The sequence below is a fragment of the Helicoverpa armigera genome, chromosome 26, assembly GCF_030705265.1.
Source record: "Helicoverpa armigera isolate CAAS_96S chromosome 26, ASM3070526v1, whole genome shotgun sequence".
In the NCBI taxonomy this organism is placed as follows: Eukaryota; Metazoa; Arthropoda; class Insecta; order Lepidoptera; family Noctuidae; genus Helicoverpa; species Helicoverpa armigera.
The window spans coordinates 4,827,199-4,845,838 of record NC_087145.1 but is presented as its reverse complement, the minus strand read 5'-3'; the positions used below and the strand labels follow the sequence as shown (position 1 = coordinate 4,845,838).

The window sequence follows — 18,640 nt, the reverse complement described above, 5'->3', positions numbered from 1 at the left end:
ATGAAAAGGTATGTCATTAAAAGAGTGAATGTATAATTTGTTGCTTTAATTTTAATGATCTTTCTCATGGTTAATGGCTCAATAAGGTACAAATGGAACAGCGATTTATTGGCATCTCATTTTAATATAGAAAATATAATCTGTCATAACAGGGATATGATTCTAGTAAATATATAATATATAACGAATATACATATATTACGCTCAGCGAAACGCAGTAAAGAACGAAAAAGAATTCACTCTAAGAAATATGATAAATCATGACCGGGGAGCGAGCCGAGACCGAACGAAAATAAATAAATCAAACTTTTTTAAATAAAACAAATAGGTTAATTTATTTTACAAATTCCTTTGTTATCATATTTCTCTCGTTAAAATATGCTCTTTCTTAATACAAAGATTTTTCGATCACATCACCAACGGAAAGAAACAATAATATTACTGAATAGAAAATATAATATCCGCCGTGGGGAGGGGTGGAATTGCACGTGGTCTACTTGGCGTCGATGCACTCGGCGGGGTGCTGCGGCGGCTTGGCGGGCGCGAAGCCGGGCGGCAGCGGGATGCCGGCCAGCCCCACGCCCCAGCCCAGCTTCTGCCCCCAGCCCAGCCCCGCGGCCTGCAGCTTCACGCCGTTGGGCTGCACGGACAGCTGGTTGAACCGCGCGAACAGCTCCTGCTGCTGCTGGCTCAGCTGGCCGCCGCTCGAGTTCGCGCTGCCCACGTTCTTGCCGAAGTTCACCGACGTCGACATTATCGCGGGGTCCATCTGAGTCCAGTCTGAGAACATGGTGCTATTTGAGTTATAACCTGAAAAGGAATTCACATTGCGACGTAAGGACAACTGTTTCTTTTGAGGAATAACAGAAATGTCCTGATCTACTTTCGAATAAGTCTTCGAGCCTTGAAGCTCGGCAAGTATATTATCAAGTGAACCCTTTTTTTATAGCGCATAAATATCACATACATAACAGCTGGTAGAAACAGTTGAGAAAACAAATGATTATTTTCCATACATTTGTCATCAGGGAATACTAAAATTAAAACAACAACTACGATCACAATCCTTCTCAATATTAATTCTAAACATATAAAAAGTATATAAAATAGTAATAAAAGTCAATTACTTTGGTGGTGTGTCTGTTGTGGGCGAGGCTGTGGTAGACCGAACGCGGTCATATGACTGAACCCGGGCGGGGCGAGGCGGGAACGGCGGACACGGTCTATATTGTCACTGGAATTTAGAAAAACACAGACATTTTAATAAAAAGAGCATAATTTTAGCAAAACTTTGATAAATGCTTTAGTAAAATTTTGAATGATGGTCAATTCGATTATAATTATTCAAATTTACAAAATACTCAAATTTTGAGTCTATTTCACCTATGTTAAGTAATTATGTAAATAATGTTGTGCATACGCCCTGTCAAATATTCTGGGCAGTAAAAGAACAGTATAGCATATAACATGAATACATAATCTGTCTGCCAGTCTATAGGTTTTGCGTTGAAGAGTGGTAAACATACACTCTTTTTTCAATTTTCAAACGAACTTTCAACCTTAAATATATTAGGAAAAGCTTACCCGCTAGAAACTGTGTTTTGCATCATTTCTGTCTCCATGAGTTCTGCAAACGCCTTCTGTGTTTCCTTGAAGGGGTCGAAATCTAGGTCGTCGTCACCGTCGCCGGCGGCACGGCCGCCATTGTTTTCGTTACCGCGTATATTGTTCATTCTGAAACAGCAAAGTCATAGTTATAAATTGAACATCCTTGGCAGTCGTTACGGGTAGTCGGAAGCCAGTAAGTCTGACACCAGTCTAACCAAGGGGTATTGGGTTGCCCGGGTAACTGGGTTGAGATGGTCAGATAGGGTAGTCGCACCTTGTAAAGTCCTTGTACATCTGGTTAGACTGGAAGCCGACCCCAACATAGTTCTGAAAAAGGCTTGGAGGATGGACGTTTGCATTTCCTGTAGAAATCGACACAATATTCGTTGTGTCATGCGATTGTTTACGGATAGTTCAAGAAAAGATATTTGAAGGCCTTTCAGTGATAAATCAGTTGGTCTCATAAGTCTTCCAGGGGACTCGCTAAGTCAGGAACACGGTCCTTGAGTTGACTGCAAGTAGCTGCCGCATCTGCTGAGTGAGAGTGGTACCTCTGCTTGTGCTCCATCTCCAGGCGCTCGGCGCTGAGCATGTTGTGCGGGTAGCGAGCATGCTCCACGTAGCGCCGCTCGTCCGGCCGAGCCAGCCCCAGCCGCATCTGCTGAGCCTTGTGGAAGTCCGTGAAAAACTTGTCCATGTTCTCTGCCAGGTACCGAACTTCGTTCTGTTGATAATACACAAGCATATTAGAAAACTGAAGTTTTCGTACATTATCATCTGCTGCAGATACCTATTCTATGTATAAAATCAATATGTCAAATCAATCACAATGACCATGTCTGGGCAGTACCGCACCACACCACACTTCAATATTTTGTTGAGAGTGTCTAAAATTTTCAATATGAACAAAAAGGTCAAAATATACATATAAAAAAAAAATATATGGTAAACTGAATCTAAGACTATTTGCAAGGAAAATTACTTTTTCTTGAAAATCTAATTAGGTAAAGCAAATATACTCACTGCCGACTGTGGTGCATCGAATCCATTGACAAGGCCAGTCTGTTGCATTTGTTGCTGGTTCTGTTGCAGTAACTGTTGATTGTGCATCATGAAGCCGCCGCCCATTGTGTTGCCGACCATAGAGTTGCCAACCATAGAACTGCCGCCCATTGAGTTGCCGACCATAGAGTTTCCAACCATAGAATTGCCCATTGTATTATTGACCATAGAGTTGTTGACCATGGAGTTGCTACCCATTGTATTGCCCATTGTGTTTGCCATAGAGTTGCCTCCCATTGTGTTTGCCATAGAGTTGCCTCCCATTGTGTTTGCCATAGAGTTACCACCCATTGTGTTTGCCATAGAGTTGCCTCCCATTGTGTTTGCCATAGAGTTACCACCCATTGTGTTTGCCATAGAGTTGCCTCCCATTGTGTTCGCCATCGTATTGCCACCCATATTATTTGCCATCGAGTTGCCACCCATTGTATTTGCCATCGAGTTGCCACCCATTGTGTTTGCCATCGAATTGCCGGCTAGTGAACTCGCAGACAGCGAGCTACCGCCCATGGAATTGTCTACGCGCATACCGAACGGTGGAAGCATATTGGGATTTTGATGAAAATTAGCACCTGCACAAAAATCCCAACTGTTAACCCTGCCAGTGATAAATTAATAACACATGTCATATACAGCGCGTACCATACACTTAGAGAATGGACTGTACATTATCACTTCGGTTCTATTAAAAGAAAGTTGAAATCTCAGCCCACAGGTATCTCTGTTGGACTGCATATAGTGCTTGGGGATTAAACTGGAACAAGCAACTTCTGGTCGCTGCATTTCTGTAAGCATGTCCATTCTCTAAGCACAGCACAAATAAAAGAATTTACCTAATAATTCACTAGCGTTATCGAGTCCTATACTGTTGGACTGCATATAGTGCTTGGGGTCCAGCAGTCCGTGACGGAGGGGGTCTGACTGCCGCACGAGCATTTCGCTGTGTGACCTCTCGCGCAACAACAGACCACGATCACCTAAGAAGGCCGGTGGCCTCTCTAGCAGGAACCCTTCGTGTAGACGCGGAGCTAGTAATGACTGCGACTCCAGAGCTTCCAGTAGACCATGTCTTTCCGTCTCCAACTCTTCAAGCTCCCCACATAAGAATGCGTCCCCGTCGAAATTCTGCGTTTGATTACTGAACGGTTTACTATCTAATTCGACGTCGTTACTATCATTATTAATACTATTGCTAGACTTCTGTTTGGATTTATCAGTTTTACTTTTCTTGCTAGTTTGTCCGTTTGTGCTAGTTTCCTTGGTTCTGTTCGTTTTGCTGTCTGTGTGTGTTTCTTTACTTTGTTTCGTTTGAGCCTGTTGCTGTATCTGTTGTGTGGGACTGGAAGATTCTGATGTGCCGTTTTCTTGTGACTTAACTGGAAACATAACATGAAGACAATTATTACAACTGAATAGTATACTCGGTAACACTTTTGTACAACAATGTATTATTTTTTTAAAGATCATATCGTCGATAGTACTGCTATATTATAATTTTACCGTAGCATTACCATAAAGCTTATTCACTTTATCGGAAAACTAATGTAGCGGTATTGCAGTACAGCTGAAAGATATCTGAAATATTCAAAATAAGCATCATATGAAATGCTTGTAATATTATTCTTCCTTATAATTATTTTCGGGTAATATAATAGTGTACGTACCCTGTGAGTGTAGTGGCTTGGGACTGGGCTGCTTGCGGGCGGGGCTGTCGGCGGGCGGCGAGGCGCCGAGGCTGGGCCAGGCCTCCTTGCCGCCGCCGCTGCTGGACGCGCTACTCGAACCACTGTTGCCGTTTACACACTCTTTTTTATTAGATCTGCAAGTGGAAGCATGTACTCAAGTTTTGTTGACGGGTTATGAGTAACTGATCAATTGATTTTGTATGCAGTGGCCGGTGTATCTATAAGAAAAATGTGTTGGTCAAGCTATAAAAAGTTTGACACACAAATATTAGATTAGATAATATTTTTTGGACCACCATCGTATACCAAAGTTCATGGGTATCAAGCCCAAGCCAAAAGTTATTTTACGTTATTTAATTATAACGATAACACAACCATATAGCCATAGCCGTGAAATTGCTACCATTATTGGTCATATCAACGATTTGACAACAATTTGACTGAAAATGATTCAGTTAAAGTTAAATGATGCAACACACTGTCAGAGTTATAAAATACGATTGAAGATTGCCAGCCACTACATACAAATGAATCAAACTCCAAAGGACGAATACAGCTAGTGTCTATATTTACAATTAAAATGTTGTGAGAACTGTGCATGAAACATGATTTAAACATAATGACAATCTTAAAACAATCGTTGTTAATACTTATATACTAGTTTCCTCAGCTGTATACGCCCGTAAACCATTTTTTTTAAACGATACTCACTTAGAAGAATTGACTACGTTTATATGAGAAGATGTGACCACTGTGGTTGGTATAAAGTTCGATTGAGTACCTGAAATTTTCAAAACAACATTTTAGAATGATCTAGAACATTTTCGAGTGTATTCGAGTGAAGAGAAATAATGATACGTACCATCTTTTGAACTGCTTTTTTCTGCATTCGTACTAGAATTACCTGTAATGTGAATTGTGTTTTATGTTTAGCAAATCTTTCTTTTTGATTAACGAGCATTTTAAAGCATAATAAAAAAAACTGGGTACATTTAAACCCATGATGTCATGAAATAAATGAGATATGGATAGCAACAAGTACAGTAAAATAACCATTACTTCATAAGTAAAACTGGTTATTATCAGGCTAAAGATATTGTATGCTACAATACAGTTACAAATGTTTATTCAGTACTATCGAGTTGATGTTATTTATTAGTTCGCCCACGCCTTTCAAGACGAAATAACTTGGCACGTGTGTGCGAAATCTTTATTATGGTATCTTGTTTCGATATTGATAAATAAACATTGAAATTGTGATCTAAAATTGTTGTCTTGTTATATTTTTTTATCTAAGAACCTAGCAAACTTTTGGTTACATACTTTTGCTTAGTGGACTAAAATGGGTCCTACATTTTTTTATTAACTGTGTCAAGACCTCTTAATTATTTAAGCAAATCGCATTGAAGATGACAAAGTGCTTTTTTTTGTCAAATAAGTAAACAATTATTTTCTTTATATGTATCAGACTAAGTAAACTGTAGATTAATTTGTGATTTTGAAAAATTTTAGAAATCTTAAGATACACAGTATCCTAGACCTACCAGCGCTTATATCGACGCTGGTCCATTCTGGTGATAGTTACAATTCCTTCACGTTTGTTTTTATTTCACTGTACTTTACTCTTCGTCATTAAATTGGAAAATAGTTTTGGCATTAGAATTATATTTGATATGATTACCAGAATGGACTAGCGATAATAAGCGCTGGTAGATTGGCACCGACTACCAGTTTTCTTTGGTAAAGTTATCGTCATGTACCTGAAGTATTATTGTGTTTGTCATCGGGTTTGTCCCGTTGCGCCTGCAGCAGCTGGTTGTGCAGCTTGCGCTCGTACACCTGGTGCAAGCCCGCGTGCATCTCTTCCTTCGTGAACGACGCTTTCGGATCACCTAAGAAAAACGATGTCATATAGTTAATTAGACTTATATAGAAATACTATTACACTATAGAATATTATTGAACTTATATAGAAAGATTCGGATTAACCTTTACTCATTTTAATATCATAATTGCTTAAGCAACTGTTTATGGCGTTTTCACGTCAACCTATCGATCCCATTTTAAATAAAATTAGAGCGTTTAATGAAATTAGCCTATAGCTTAAAAAGGACTTCTTTTTATTAGGTTTCGGTAAGTATTGCCTTCAGGACGCAGTTGAAACCGCGGAGCCTAGTCTGCCTCAATTATTTGAAAGTTTTTTTTGTAACCTACGTATAGGTAGACATGTGTTGCTGGGAAGTTCGTTGCGCCATATCTTCCCAGCAAAGACATAGGAAGTGGTGAACAGTGGGTGTTTTGGGGGTTGTCTTTTAAATGTCGACGTTCAAAAACTGCTGTTTAGCAACCAACTTTGAATTGGAGAGTTGCATTATAAGTTGTCTTGATAGATGGCAGGAAAGCCCAAATTTTTTATCTTCAAATAGAATTACAAATAGTTCAGGTAAGTTTTGGTATTATAGATACCAGATACCAAAATAGGGAAAAATCTTTTGAAGGACTCCGTTACCTAGCTCGTGCAGATACATGCAGTCGGGCTTGGGGCAGGGCTGGTTCTTCATGAAGTTGGCGCAGTACTTGGTGGTGCCGAGCGAGCCCTTGAGCACGCGGCCGTCGAGCGCCACGTTGTTGACGCCCTGGATCGCGCGCAGCGCGTCCGCCGGCGACACGTACGTCACGTACGCCGACGCTGACGGACCCTACGGAACAAAAAATTGTGTTATAAAGAAAGAACAAGTATTTTAAAATATAAAATGAATATTAAGAACAAAATAAAGAGAACTTGTGTACATATAGGTTAGTAAACAACCTTGAATTTCATTCAACATATAATATTTTGCTCAGTTAAACTAATTTTTCGAAAATTGAAGCATTTAGGTGAAAAGAAGAAAACTGAAAATTTATTTTCTTGCATGTCCACCAAAATTGTGATATGAACACGATACAATTCCAAAGTGACGATATATATCCTATTCTAAAATTAAAAAAAATCTTTTGCCATTTGTTTGGCTCATTCTTCGTTCCGTAAACTTAAGTCTTTATACTTACAGTTAAGCAAAGCCACGCAGAGGTAGTATAGTTTGGAATATAAAATATAATATCTTACCTGTGACCCCGCATACGTGGTACTCTGGTTTATAACTACTTTGTGAATTTTGCCATATTTGCCAAAGTACTCTTGCCGTTTGAGGATCTGCAACAGCGAACACGTAAAACTATATTCCTTTTTATAGAAATCGATGGTTGAAGTCATCAAATATAAGGCACTAGTGGTGCTAATGGGCTCCTCGGCAGTTTATAGAAAGAAAATTGCCATCAATCGGAAATTATGAACTATTTATACACTAACTGGTTGTAAAAATGGGTGAATAATATTGAAATAAAAGGTACTGGTTAATAAAATGTCTATGCAAAAGATGAGTTATGCCCGATTCGTCATTTTAGTGATTTGGCATCCATAAAAAACGTGTCCCAGTTGGTCATTCAATCAAATATTTTATTTTGCTTAGTCCCAATTGGTCATCCGTACTTTATTTTGTAAAAAGTACTGTCAACAAGATAAGCTTTACAATATTGTAATATGTTTTTTTTTTATTTATTTTGGTTATGTTTTTTTGACTATGGCAAGACGCTATTAATAAAATCGCGATTTCAACGGCGTCACACACCGCACGGCCAAAACCAAAATACCAGGATCGCATAAATCAGATGAGTAATATACCAATCAGCGAGTGTCCATGGAACTGCCCACCGTGTACTAGGACCGCATAACTTACAGGAGTATAGCAGTCAAGAGTGTCAGGATTTTACGTTTTTTTCCTAATTGTAGATAAACATACCAATTTACACCATCATTCATCATTTTTATGTATACAATCTCTTTGCTAGTTATGGGCCCCTGGTACTTTTGTTACTTTTGTTACAAAAAATATCGAGTCACATTTTCGGGTTTATAAAATGCCCAAGTTGTCTTCACCTGTGTTTTAATGTTATATTTATATGAGAGCTATACCTTTACCTACATCGAAGTTTTTCATTTAAAATTTCTTCTAACACTTTTATTTCTGACGGTACCCTGATACGTGAAATTTTATGCGGGTGACGAATCGGAACTCAAAATTTAAATATTAAATTATTTATTTTGCTCGAATGACCAATTGGGACTTGGTGTATGGAAAAAATAGTTGGTGACCAATCGGTACTAATGACAAATTGGGAATAACTCCAAAAGATGTCTTGGTAGGCAATTCATAGGACATTACATAGCCTCCATCCTTACAGACAGAATTTTTAGGCTGACTTTATACATAAATATAAATAGGTGTTCTTTAAAATTGCCCGAATTTACGAAAGGCGAATTCAGCAAAATATTGGCTGTATGTAGGGCTGCCATCCGTCCGGGTTTCCCCGGATTTGTCCTCGTTTTGACCCCGTCCGGGGGACGTCCGGGCGGGTTTTCAAGAAGCGTCCGGGGAAAACCCGGACACTTTTCATGTAAGAAAGCACCTTACTGTATTTACGTATTTATCGGCATTATGGTACAAAACACTAACTTCATTCGGTGTAAGAGCAGTCCGGGGAAAAAATGCGATTTACGTCAAATGTCCGGGTTTTTTCAAATCTTTGTCCGGGTTTGGCGAAATTCGAGATGGCAGCCCTAGCTGTATGTATGGTAACAATAATTTATTCTTTCTATCATAGATTGTAAAATGTTGTGTCACCTCTGGGTCGGCGAGGCGTACGGGCAGGCCGACCACGAACACGAGGTTGTTCTGCACGACGCGAACGTTCGCGAGCGCTCGCCGCGACTCCAGCGTCTTGTTGCGCCGCTTCTGCTCGCGAGCCTTCTTCTCCGTCTTTATTGCTGCCACCTGGGACAAGAACATGGTTTACAAGTGTTACAAACTACTGTCAAACTCATTTTTGTAATCCATAGAACGTCTATGGAAGACCATTAAATAAGAAAAGCTAAGTATGGTCTAACGCTAAATGCGTGATAAAAATTCAGTGTCCAATGTTTCTTTGTTATCTGAAAAACGAACTATTTCAATTTTTATAGTCACCATCCTAGTCAGAGCGTGGATATCTTAAATCTGACATCGGAGGTTATACATGGAAATGCATCTTTGAAAAGGAACATACACTAAGGATAGAGAAACTATAGTTCATATCCCGAGCCTTTTCCCAACTACATTAGGGTCGTTTTCCAGTCTAACTGGATGCAGCTGAGTACCAGTGTTTTGTACCAGGGTTTAGAAACCATAGTTAATAAATAAAAATCCCGTTTCTTTACACTAACGAATAATTAATTGTTATGAATATTTGAATATTTACCTGCTCTTGACTGAGCGGAGTGAAGTCTGCCGGGTTCTCCGGATAGGCCTTCCGACACGCCGGACATAGGCCGTTCTCGCCTTCCCGGATTCGATTCCAGCAAAACCGGCATATCTGGCAAGTTACACAAGCACTTTAGAACGACGTAGAAAGAGATTCTATTTGTTTAGTTTATTTTGTACTTGAAGGTGCTTATAACTGAAACGTATTGTGTAAATAATATAAACCATTGCATCTATTACTAAAAGTCAAGATTAAGTACCAGATAAGACTCCAACATACGTCGAGAAAAATAATTATTTTTTAATCCTTACTAATAAATCAATAAGTTCACAAAAGTATTTTTGTTTGAAGTACAAATAGCCCATTGGAGTCAACATTTCTATAAAATTTTCAAAAAAAGCAAAAGCTATTTTCAAAAAGGTATCAAAATATAATATTTATAATCTATCCTTACTACACATTATCCTCGAATTGTTTATTTACAATTTCTTTATCTAATAGATAGCAGGCCACTTTATTTTAATCAACTTTTCAATGACAAAAGCTACAAAATGTAGATAGATATCGATACCCAATCAAAAAGAGAGTATGTACGCTATTTTTGAAAAACAATCAATAAATTGTTTTTGTAAACAACAATTATACGGTAATACTGAGGTTTCCCCGCAGCTTCACCTTCTAGAAATTTTTTCGAGATAACAAACTCTTATATGTGTCAATCCTTCTAGAACGTTTTGTGTGACGTAGTACTAATCATTTCATATTTATAATATAGGCTTTGTTTACATTCAAAATGCTTTGTAATACATTCTTGGGGCAGGTCGGAATTAGTTCCACATAGCAAGGTTTGCAATAATTTTATGAGTGCATGTTGCAACTTAATATAGCGATGACGACATATTTGATTGCAAAATATTCATACTGAGTTCAATCAAAGGTTGTAATTTTTTTTAACTTTACAAGAAGTTTTTATTCAGATAATTTTATTAATAACAGGCTTCTTCATAATGGTTAATTTTAAATTTTATACAAAATCCAATATTACACTAATTACAAAACCTGTTTTGACTTTCAAAATGCCCTTTTGTAACAAATAGGGAAACAAAAATATTTTTTTTAATCAGGTTTTGATTTTGTTTACATTTTAAAATTCCTGTTGTGTGAAGATCATTGGCAGTCCCATTACAAATGTTACAGCTTATTTACTGTTTAATATTAAAATAAAAGATACATACTTGGTATCCACATGTGCACGGGTAGAAGTGGAGATCGTCCACCTCCAAGGGTTCCATACACAGGGGACATTCCACCTGAAATATTTAAAAATTAAGCATTAAAAAAACATCCAAACTGCCATTCAAATGGCTCAACTAGCAATGGTATTTTATCAGCCTTGTTTGCAATTTTCGATTAGAGATTAAATTTCGACTTGAGGTCCATATAAATTATGCCAATAATATATGTTCACAAAACAACTGATAGATAGATTATAAAAATTCGCACTGTGATATAAATATGTAATTTAAAACTCCATGCAGAAAACTAGCCTGAAAGTTCACAGGTAGTTTTCAGTAATGCACCATTTTGTTATAATAAAGTATTATCATTTCCCATTTCGTATGTTATTCCAATTTAATATGCAACGAACATCTAAAACTCGATGGACCTTATTTTTTTCTCAATAAATTACAAATGCAATTGATATGAAAGTTTAAATATAGAATGGATATGTGGTGATACGTGAATATCTAAAATTAGACATGAGTGATACGTAGGTGGAAGTCTGAAAATGGCTCCAATGACTGTGAAGTTATATGGAAATTCTCTCTCTGTCATGACGTAGGCATGAAATACGGGGGAAGAGAAGATCCGAGAATGACAGACTAGAGGGGGAGAAATGAGAATGAATAAAGATCGAAAAATCCATGGCAGGAGAATGTGTGCAAAAAAAAGTTTAAATTATATGATTAGTACTAATTAAATATGACATGATAAAAGCCGTTATTCTTTTTCTTGGATGGTAAATAAATACATCATTAATAAAATTATCTCTACACTAATTACTCTCAAATAATGCAAAGTGCAATGGTCATTATACAGCGATTATGAAAACTGGTTTTGTGTTTTTTATCTTACTTTCAAAAATTGATAAATATATTTTTATAAAAATTAATTTCAACCGACTTCTGAAAAAGGAGGAAATTCTCAATTCGGATGCTGATTAAAAAGTAAAGTTTTAATTTCGAAACCGTAGTGTCAAGTGGTCAAAGTCACAGCCCAAGAGGGTCAAAGCGGTTCACTCAAAAACCTTCAACTTAAAAAGTTCGCTTTTAATAAGTGTTTTTATAGTTTTTGAATTTTTGCACCAGTAGGAACATTGAGATGATGATTTATGATTCAATTGCTGAGTTTACGAAATAATCCGCTAGTGTGTGAAAGCTCTAACCCTAAGCTGAAACATAGCGAATAGTGTTAGTGCAAGTTGAGTAGGGAGTTTCATACAAATAATGCTGAATGTCTCGAATTGAAATGATGACGACCCTTTTACTGCATAAAATTACTCCTAATCTCTCTGATGGGTCATTCCCATAATTTTCTCATTAAAAAAATATATAAAAAGATGAACCTGCTCTTCTCCACTCTGGTTCAGCACTGACATCCTAGCCCCAAGAGCCAATGGTTCTGTTCCCTCCTGTAAATGGCAGGCGATCTTCAGTGTACACTAGAAAATTCTACTGCCACCTGAAAAGTAAAACATGAGTATAAAAAAATGTGTTATTTTTGTAAACACGCATACTTAAAAGTAAAAATTTTGGTAACGTTATTTTCTATATTTATTTATAGCTGGTTATTTATTAGCAAAGTCCAAACTTTTTTTTAATTTTCTCTGACTTGAACAAATATACTTAAATTAAACAAATTATTTTGTAGCAGAAATTCTTTTTTAAATCTCTCTGAACATCTGATTTTAGATTTCGCTTAATTAATGGATTTCTGATAAAAAAAATAAATAAACACAGATGATATTATACAAATGACTATTAAAATAACACAGTTCAGTGCAAGTAACATCCAAATTGTAAGAACGTTAAAAAAGAGAAAGTTTCTCGATTTATTCAAATTAGCAAATGATGTTTTCGTAAAATATCCTTATTCATACATTAGCTGTGTTTCGAAAGTATATCTGTCTGTTATACTTCTACAGTAAACTCCTAAACCGATTATGATGAAATTGAATGTCACAAAAGGAGTTCTTATCTGAGTACATGAAGGAAGCTTACAATCAAAAAGCGTACAATGAAAATCCAAAAAAACTCTTTCGTTATCAATTTAAGTACATATTATATCATACCCATTGCATATTAATCAATCCTAAGTTTAATTTATCATATTACATTTTATTATCCACTATTGTATTTAAAATTTTTGTTTAACGAAACTAACTAGGTGGGTTCTGATATCAAATTTAAATAAACATGAGTAGTTTTGTATTTACATGCTAATGATAATAAGCGTGTAAACGTAACAAGACGTTATAGCCACGGTTTTAATCTTAACAGCTGATTAATATAAATGTACAAAAGTTGCATTACAAGATAAGAGAGTACAAGAATCTTTAAAGGATATGGAAAAAGTCATTTAACCTAATAGTCAGAAAAAATCGTCAAAAAATTGAAACATCTCTATGAAGTCACAGATAAAAAAATATATTAAACTATCATCGAATATACGTCATGAGAAGCTAAACCTAAATAGAAAAAAAATAAACAAGTTTAGTTAGTAAATAGATAAAAACATGTGTGAACGTCAGGAATGCATAATGGCTCATTAAAACAACGCGGCTGATAACAGGCTGCCGATGCCGCGGCAAGCAATGATCGGCCGTTGATGAGCATTATGCAAGCTCGGTTAGAAAGGCAGGATTACACTGTGAGGTCAATACATTTCATATATAAATATTTACCTCATTTTATATTGTAGGTATCAAAAGCTGAATATGATTTAGTAACATTATCTCAAAAATTGTATTTTATTTTATTATTGTGTATGTAGCTTTAGGACTGCAAAATTAACGTTACTAAATGCATATTTTGTATTCAATTTCCACCGGAATTTGAAAATCATTTGCATGCGTTTTCGCGCTCCTTGATTCAAGCACGCTTTGATAGTGGCTATGCGTATGCGCCAGCGCACTTGAGACGCGCACCTAGTTCACACTTTATAGATTACAAAACTGATTTAGTGAAAGGTTAAACGCCCCTCTTTTTATGACCACCATAGATTCCCACAGCGGACTCTCACACAGTTGCGTAAGAAGTAATTTATTAGTTTAGCTCAAAAATCTAATCTCCTGCATTTTTAATGTTTTGAAAAGTTGACCGTAAACGAACCGAGCCATATCTAAACATAAATAATATAGCGTCAAATGAATCACAATACCACGTAATTGAGTAATAATTTCTTCCTCGCAAAATGGGTAATTAATCATCAACTGAAAAATACAGTCCGAATAAACAACTAAATAAAAATGATATTAAACTATTTTTTTTGAATGTTAAAATAACGCATGTCAATTGTAAACAATGGTAGATAATTTTACTACCTAGAGTTTATTAATAAAAATCATTTTAAAGATAATGAAAATCGTTGCTGAAATGGAATTACCGTGCATAAAGATAGTGTAAATTTACTCAGAAAAAATCATTAGTAAATAATTTAAAAAATCCAGCTAGACAGACAGATAAACGTACCTAATAAACGGAAGCAATTAGCGAGTCCACATGGTTTTTAAAAATCATTTATCAAGTGTTTATAAAAAATCATAAACATCTCCCTTATTATGCAAACACAGTTTATCGCGAATCGTCACTGATATGAATAAGATATCGATAGCGTGCGCCCGAATTAAGAAACGATAAAATTATGTTTTATACATATAAATATTGAATATTAATGTTATAAGCACAAAAGTATCTCTGTCTGTCTGTCAGGCGTTTGAGCAGGAGCTCCTCAACCTATTAATTTATTGATACACAGATAACCTGAGAAAGGACTAGGCTAGCCTATATTTTATCCAGATGCAGAACGTAGTTTCCACGGAACTGCGGAAAACAGCTACAATCTATAAAATTTTAATTTGGACACAACTGCTTTATCTGTGAGGTTGATAGCTCTGCACTAAATTAATTATAACAGCCTGTGTTTATCAATATTTTTAAACGAAATTATATGAGTTTATTTGGGTTAGATATAGGTTAAGAAACAATTTCTAGTAATAATTATGTACACAATGTGTACGAGGTATAATTAGTCGTGTAAATATTTCTTATACATATAGTCTTCTATATGTCATTCTGTGGGTTTAAAAAAACCCGAAACCCAATTCATCAATATGTATTTGTCTTGCTATTTTTCTATAACAATAATAAACTCAAGGTGTATAGAAACATAAATGTGCCTATGTCATTAAGATTTTTTCTAATGATGGTCATTTGATGTGACCTGCAAGCCAACGTGTCAAAGTCATAACGTACACATAGTAGAAAACCAATATCATTAGGTACATATTGCGTAGAAGTTACAAACAGAAATAGGGTTTAATTTATAGTATAGATTTAAGTATGGTACCTACATATTTTGTATAACATTAATGCAAGATATTATTTTCACTAAAATTGGCCAGATAAGAACATAGATCAGATCAAATCTCAAACCACCTTATTGTAAAACGTGGTTTAAAAAAAGTACCAGCTTTTGTACCACCTTTAAACCACCGCCCCAAACAAAATCAGTGGACTAAAGCTATTACTTCTTAAAACCACGTTTTATAATAAGGGGGAATAGGTGCAATATAATCTAAGTTATCAATAGCAACATTTAAAATCGCATTTAAACAGCTGGGTAAATAAACAAAGAATGCAAGACATAAATGCTTACAGAGTTGGATAAAATCAATAAATGTTTTTGTTTTTAAAATAAGATACTGCCTACTTATATGTATTTATACACACTTAGGTTTATTTTTAAGTCACACTAATATTTGAGTTTAATTGACTTAACTGGTGTTAATCCAATAAGTGTGTGAAATTAACAATGAACCTAATATTTTTCTTTGACATGGCATTGTGAAGAATACTAGAAATAGGTATTGTTGGTAAACATGACATCCTATAATACATATGATCATCAGTACTAATACATATAATAAAGAGGAAACATTTTTTTTGTTTGTTTGTTTTTACCCTAATGGCTACTGAATCAATTTGTAAAATTATTTTTTTCAAACTCAAACTCGTTTATTCAAATTAGGTGGATAAATCAGCACTTTTCGAACATCAAAAACGAAAGACAGCCCCCAAAACGCCCGCCCTTCACATTTTACTGGAAGCTACATTTTCCCAGAGAAGAAGATTTTAGATTTTATCCTGGCATGGGCTGCAGTTACCACGGAACGCATGCCGAAACGGCCAAACAGCCAGTTAGTCATAAATGTATGTATTTTAAACTTACACCACAAATTATGCTCAATTTAGAAATTAAAGCCCATGTTCCATGACAGTCCTATTTTACACTACATTAACTACAAAGTACTCAGGTAAAATTAATATCGAACAAAGATATTTCCTCAAAAGGACTACATAATACATGAACGTCAATAATTCATTTGTTTTCCTGTTCGATTACTGTACATATCTATGTACGATTGTTGTTGGAAATATAACTCAAATTATTATGGTAAACCTGTAAATTTTACCTGAGATAAACAAGAATTTCGAAGGATAAACTGTATTATGTGTGATCTCATATTATTTGTATGCTTTTGTTAAATTCTCAGATACATAGAAGGCATTGATATGGACATTTTGTAATTTCACAATAGATTACTGCAATTAATATCTTGATAAGTTATTGCTTGAAATACTTAAGTGTTACTTAACATAAAGTTCTACTTCAAAAGTGTTTCAGACCCCGGTATTTACATGAGTGTGACAGAGACTGAATGATATTCAAGCAGCCCTTAAAGTTGATTTCAGTGTTCAGCTGATTAAGACATAATATGTGTTCATATAATATATGTTCTAGTTCTGCCTGTGAGTGTAGTTTCTTTGTTTATGATTGCATTTCCCACTTTCACAGATTTTATATTTACAACAACAACAAAATTAGCAGGCTATTTGAATTGAGTAAATTTTTGGAAGTACATATAGAATACTTTACTTATTTGAATGTTTCAATTTTATGATTGTTAAGGTAGAATTGTCTAAAAAGTACTATGAATAAGTATTTATCATTTTGAATTTGAAAACAAAGAATTTCTGTGATATCTTTACTTACTTTTTGGTTTATTTGAAAAGAAAGCTATTGTTCTATTGTTTGTGACAAAACACACTATTTCAATAGATTTTGGTATGTGTAATCCAAGAATTTGATCACTTTATTGATTGTTAGATTACCCTCAATAATGAAAATTATACTTTTATTAGCTACCTCACTTGAAGTAAAACTGGTTATTTTGTGGTTGATTCAGATATGTCAAGAGATTAAAATGATAATCATGATACTTTACCCCCTGTTTAGGATGATTTTTTTGAAAAAACACAGTTGAGTTGTATAGATCCTGATTGCTTCACAAAACTTTTAAATTCAACGTTTCACTGAAACATATTGGCCATATTGATCAGATATCTTTGTGTAAAACATGTAAAAAATTCACATTAATTACATTGTTCACTTGTGACCTATTTAGTAAAGTTGTGTAAGTGGGTATTGCATTTTATTAAACCCAATTAGACCTTTATCATCTACAGAAAGACAGTACTTTAAAATAAGAGAAAGATAACTTGTAGTTACCAAGAAATTCTACACTAAGGACATGTTTTCTATGTGACAAAAAGAATTGATTATTATAAAGGCTTTTGTTTCTAACAATATGATTCATATATTAAAGCAGATGAACAAAAGACTTGATCAGTCCAACAAATTAAAAGAAAAAAGCCATATCCAGGCAAAAACTTAATGAAAACAACTGAATGATCAGCACAAAAAATGTTATCTGCAATCAGCTAAGATTCTATAAATAATGTTTTATTCAGGTAAACAGTGCAAATAGGTTTTCAACAATAAGTTGGGCGATAAATGGATCGCAACAATGACTCAACCCTGCTTTGACAAGTTCACAATTTGACATTTTATCTAAGAAAAAACAATTCAGTCTACTGCTTTCGTAAGCGTCTTGTAACCACTTTAAACACTCAATCATCAACATATTTTTGAAAATAATACGTTTACAATCTCACAACACAGTTTACGTAGCATATTATGTACCTACAGTCGTAACTAGATGTACGTCGGTCAGCTGCCATTCAAAAGAATATGTGGCAAAAGTCAAACTTTCATTTCGTACAAGGATACACTAAAAATACATTAAAAACACTCAATATACAACTAGTTGCGTGTAGGAATATGCAATCTTTGCTTTCATCACACGATTCCATTTTAGGAGAAAAAAATTAAAATCGATGTTTACCTTACGTCTCCTCTCAATGCAAATCTTTTCTATTGCAGAACCGAGACTGCTAACCCTTCCGCTAGAGTCGACGATGAATCCTTTCCAATGGACCTACAATGCGGTTCACGAATCAATTTAAAATAAAATGCAAAGCTGAAATAAATACAACTGTCCCGAAGATATTTTCTGCGAGTTACTATACATTTGTTTTATGAAATGGCCTAATCTTTTACAAGATTCCGTTCTGTATTTCCATAGACAAATTCATATACTTTTTAATTTCGAATAATGAATGAGTAATTTTCCACTTTTGTCAAGGATGCTACTTTCTCTCATAATTAATTATTTTTCATAATGCATTTTTATTACCATTAATAAAAGAAACTTGTAAAAAATATGTCTCTAATATAAGATAACAAACTAAGATATAAAAAATAAA

General features: G+C 35.1%; 1 protein-coding gene across 4 annotated transcripts; it reads right to left on the bottom strand.

Annotated features, from left to right (window-relative positions):
- Positions 1-31: 31 nt before the first annotated feature.
- On the bottom strand, positions 32-18,472 carry LOC110372427 (uncharacterized). 4 transcript variants are annotated; one of them, XM_049849661.2, is made up of 17 exons: positions 18,220-18,472; positions 12,319-12,434; positions 10,928-11,002; positions 9,690-9,803; positions 9,077-9,226; positions 7,462-7,548; positions 6,865-7,054; positions 6,116-6,247; positions 5,218-5,259; positions 5,067-5,136; positions 4,335-4,456; positions 3,504-4,046; positions 2,632-3,242; positions 2,160-2,332; positions 1,585-1,734; positions 1,128-1,234; positions 32-810 (listed from the first exon to the last, which is right to left on the bottom strand). In XM_049849661.2, exons 2-17 carry the CDS (start codon positions 12,349-12,351, stop codon positions 494-496), a joined length of 2,916 nt encoding a protein of 971 aa, XP_049705618.2. In that variant the 5' UTR covers positions 12,352-12,434; positions 18,220-18,472; the 3' UTR covers positions 32-493. The 4 variants fall into 4 exon arrangements, with proteins under 4 accessions (XP_049705618.2, XP_049705616.2, XP_049705617.2 ...); XM_049849659.2 differs by having other exon boundaries at positions 4,335-4,489; positions 18,220-18,471; XM_049849660.2 differs by having other exon boundaries at positions 32-780; positions 4,335-4,489; positions 18,220-18,471.
- Between the last annotated feature and the right edge of the window lie 168 nt (positions 18,473-18,640).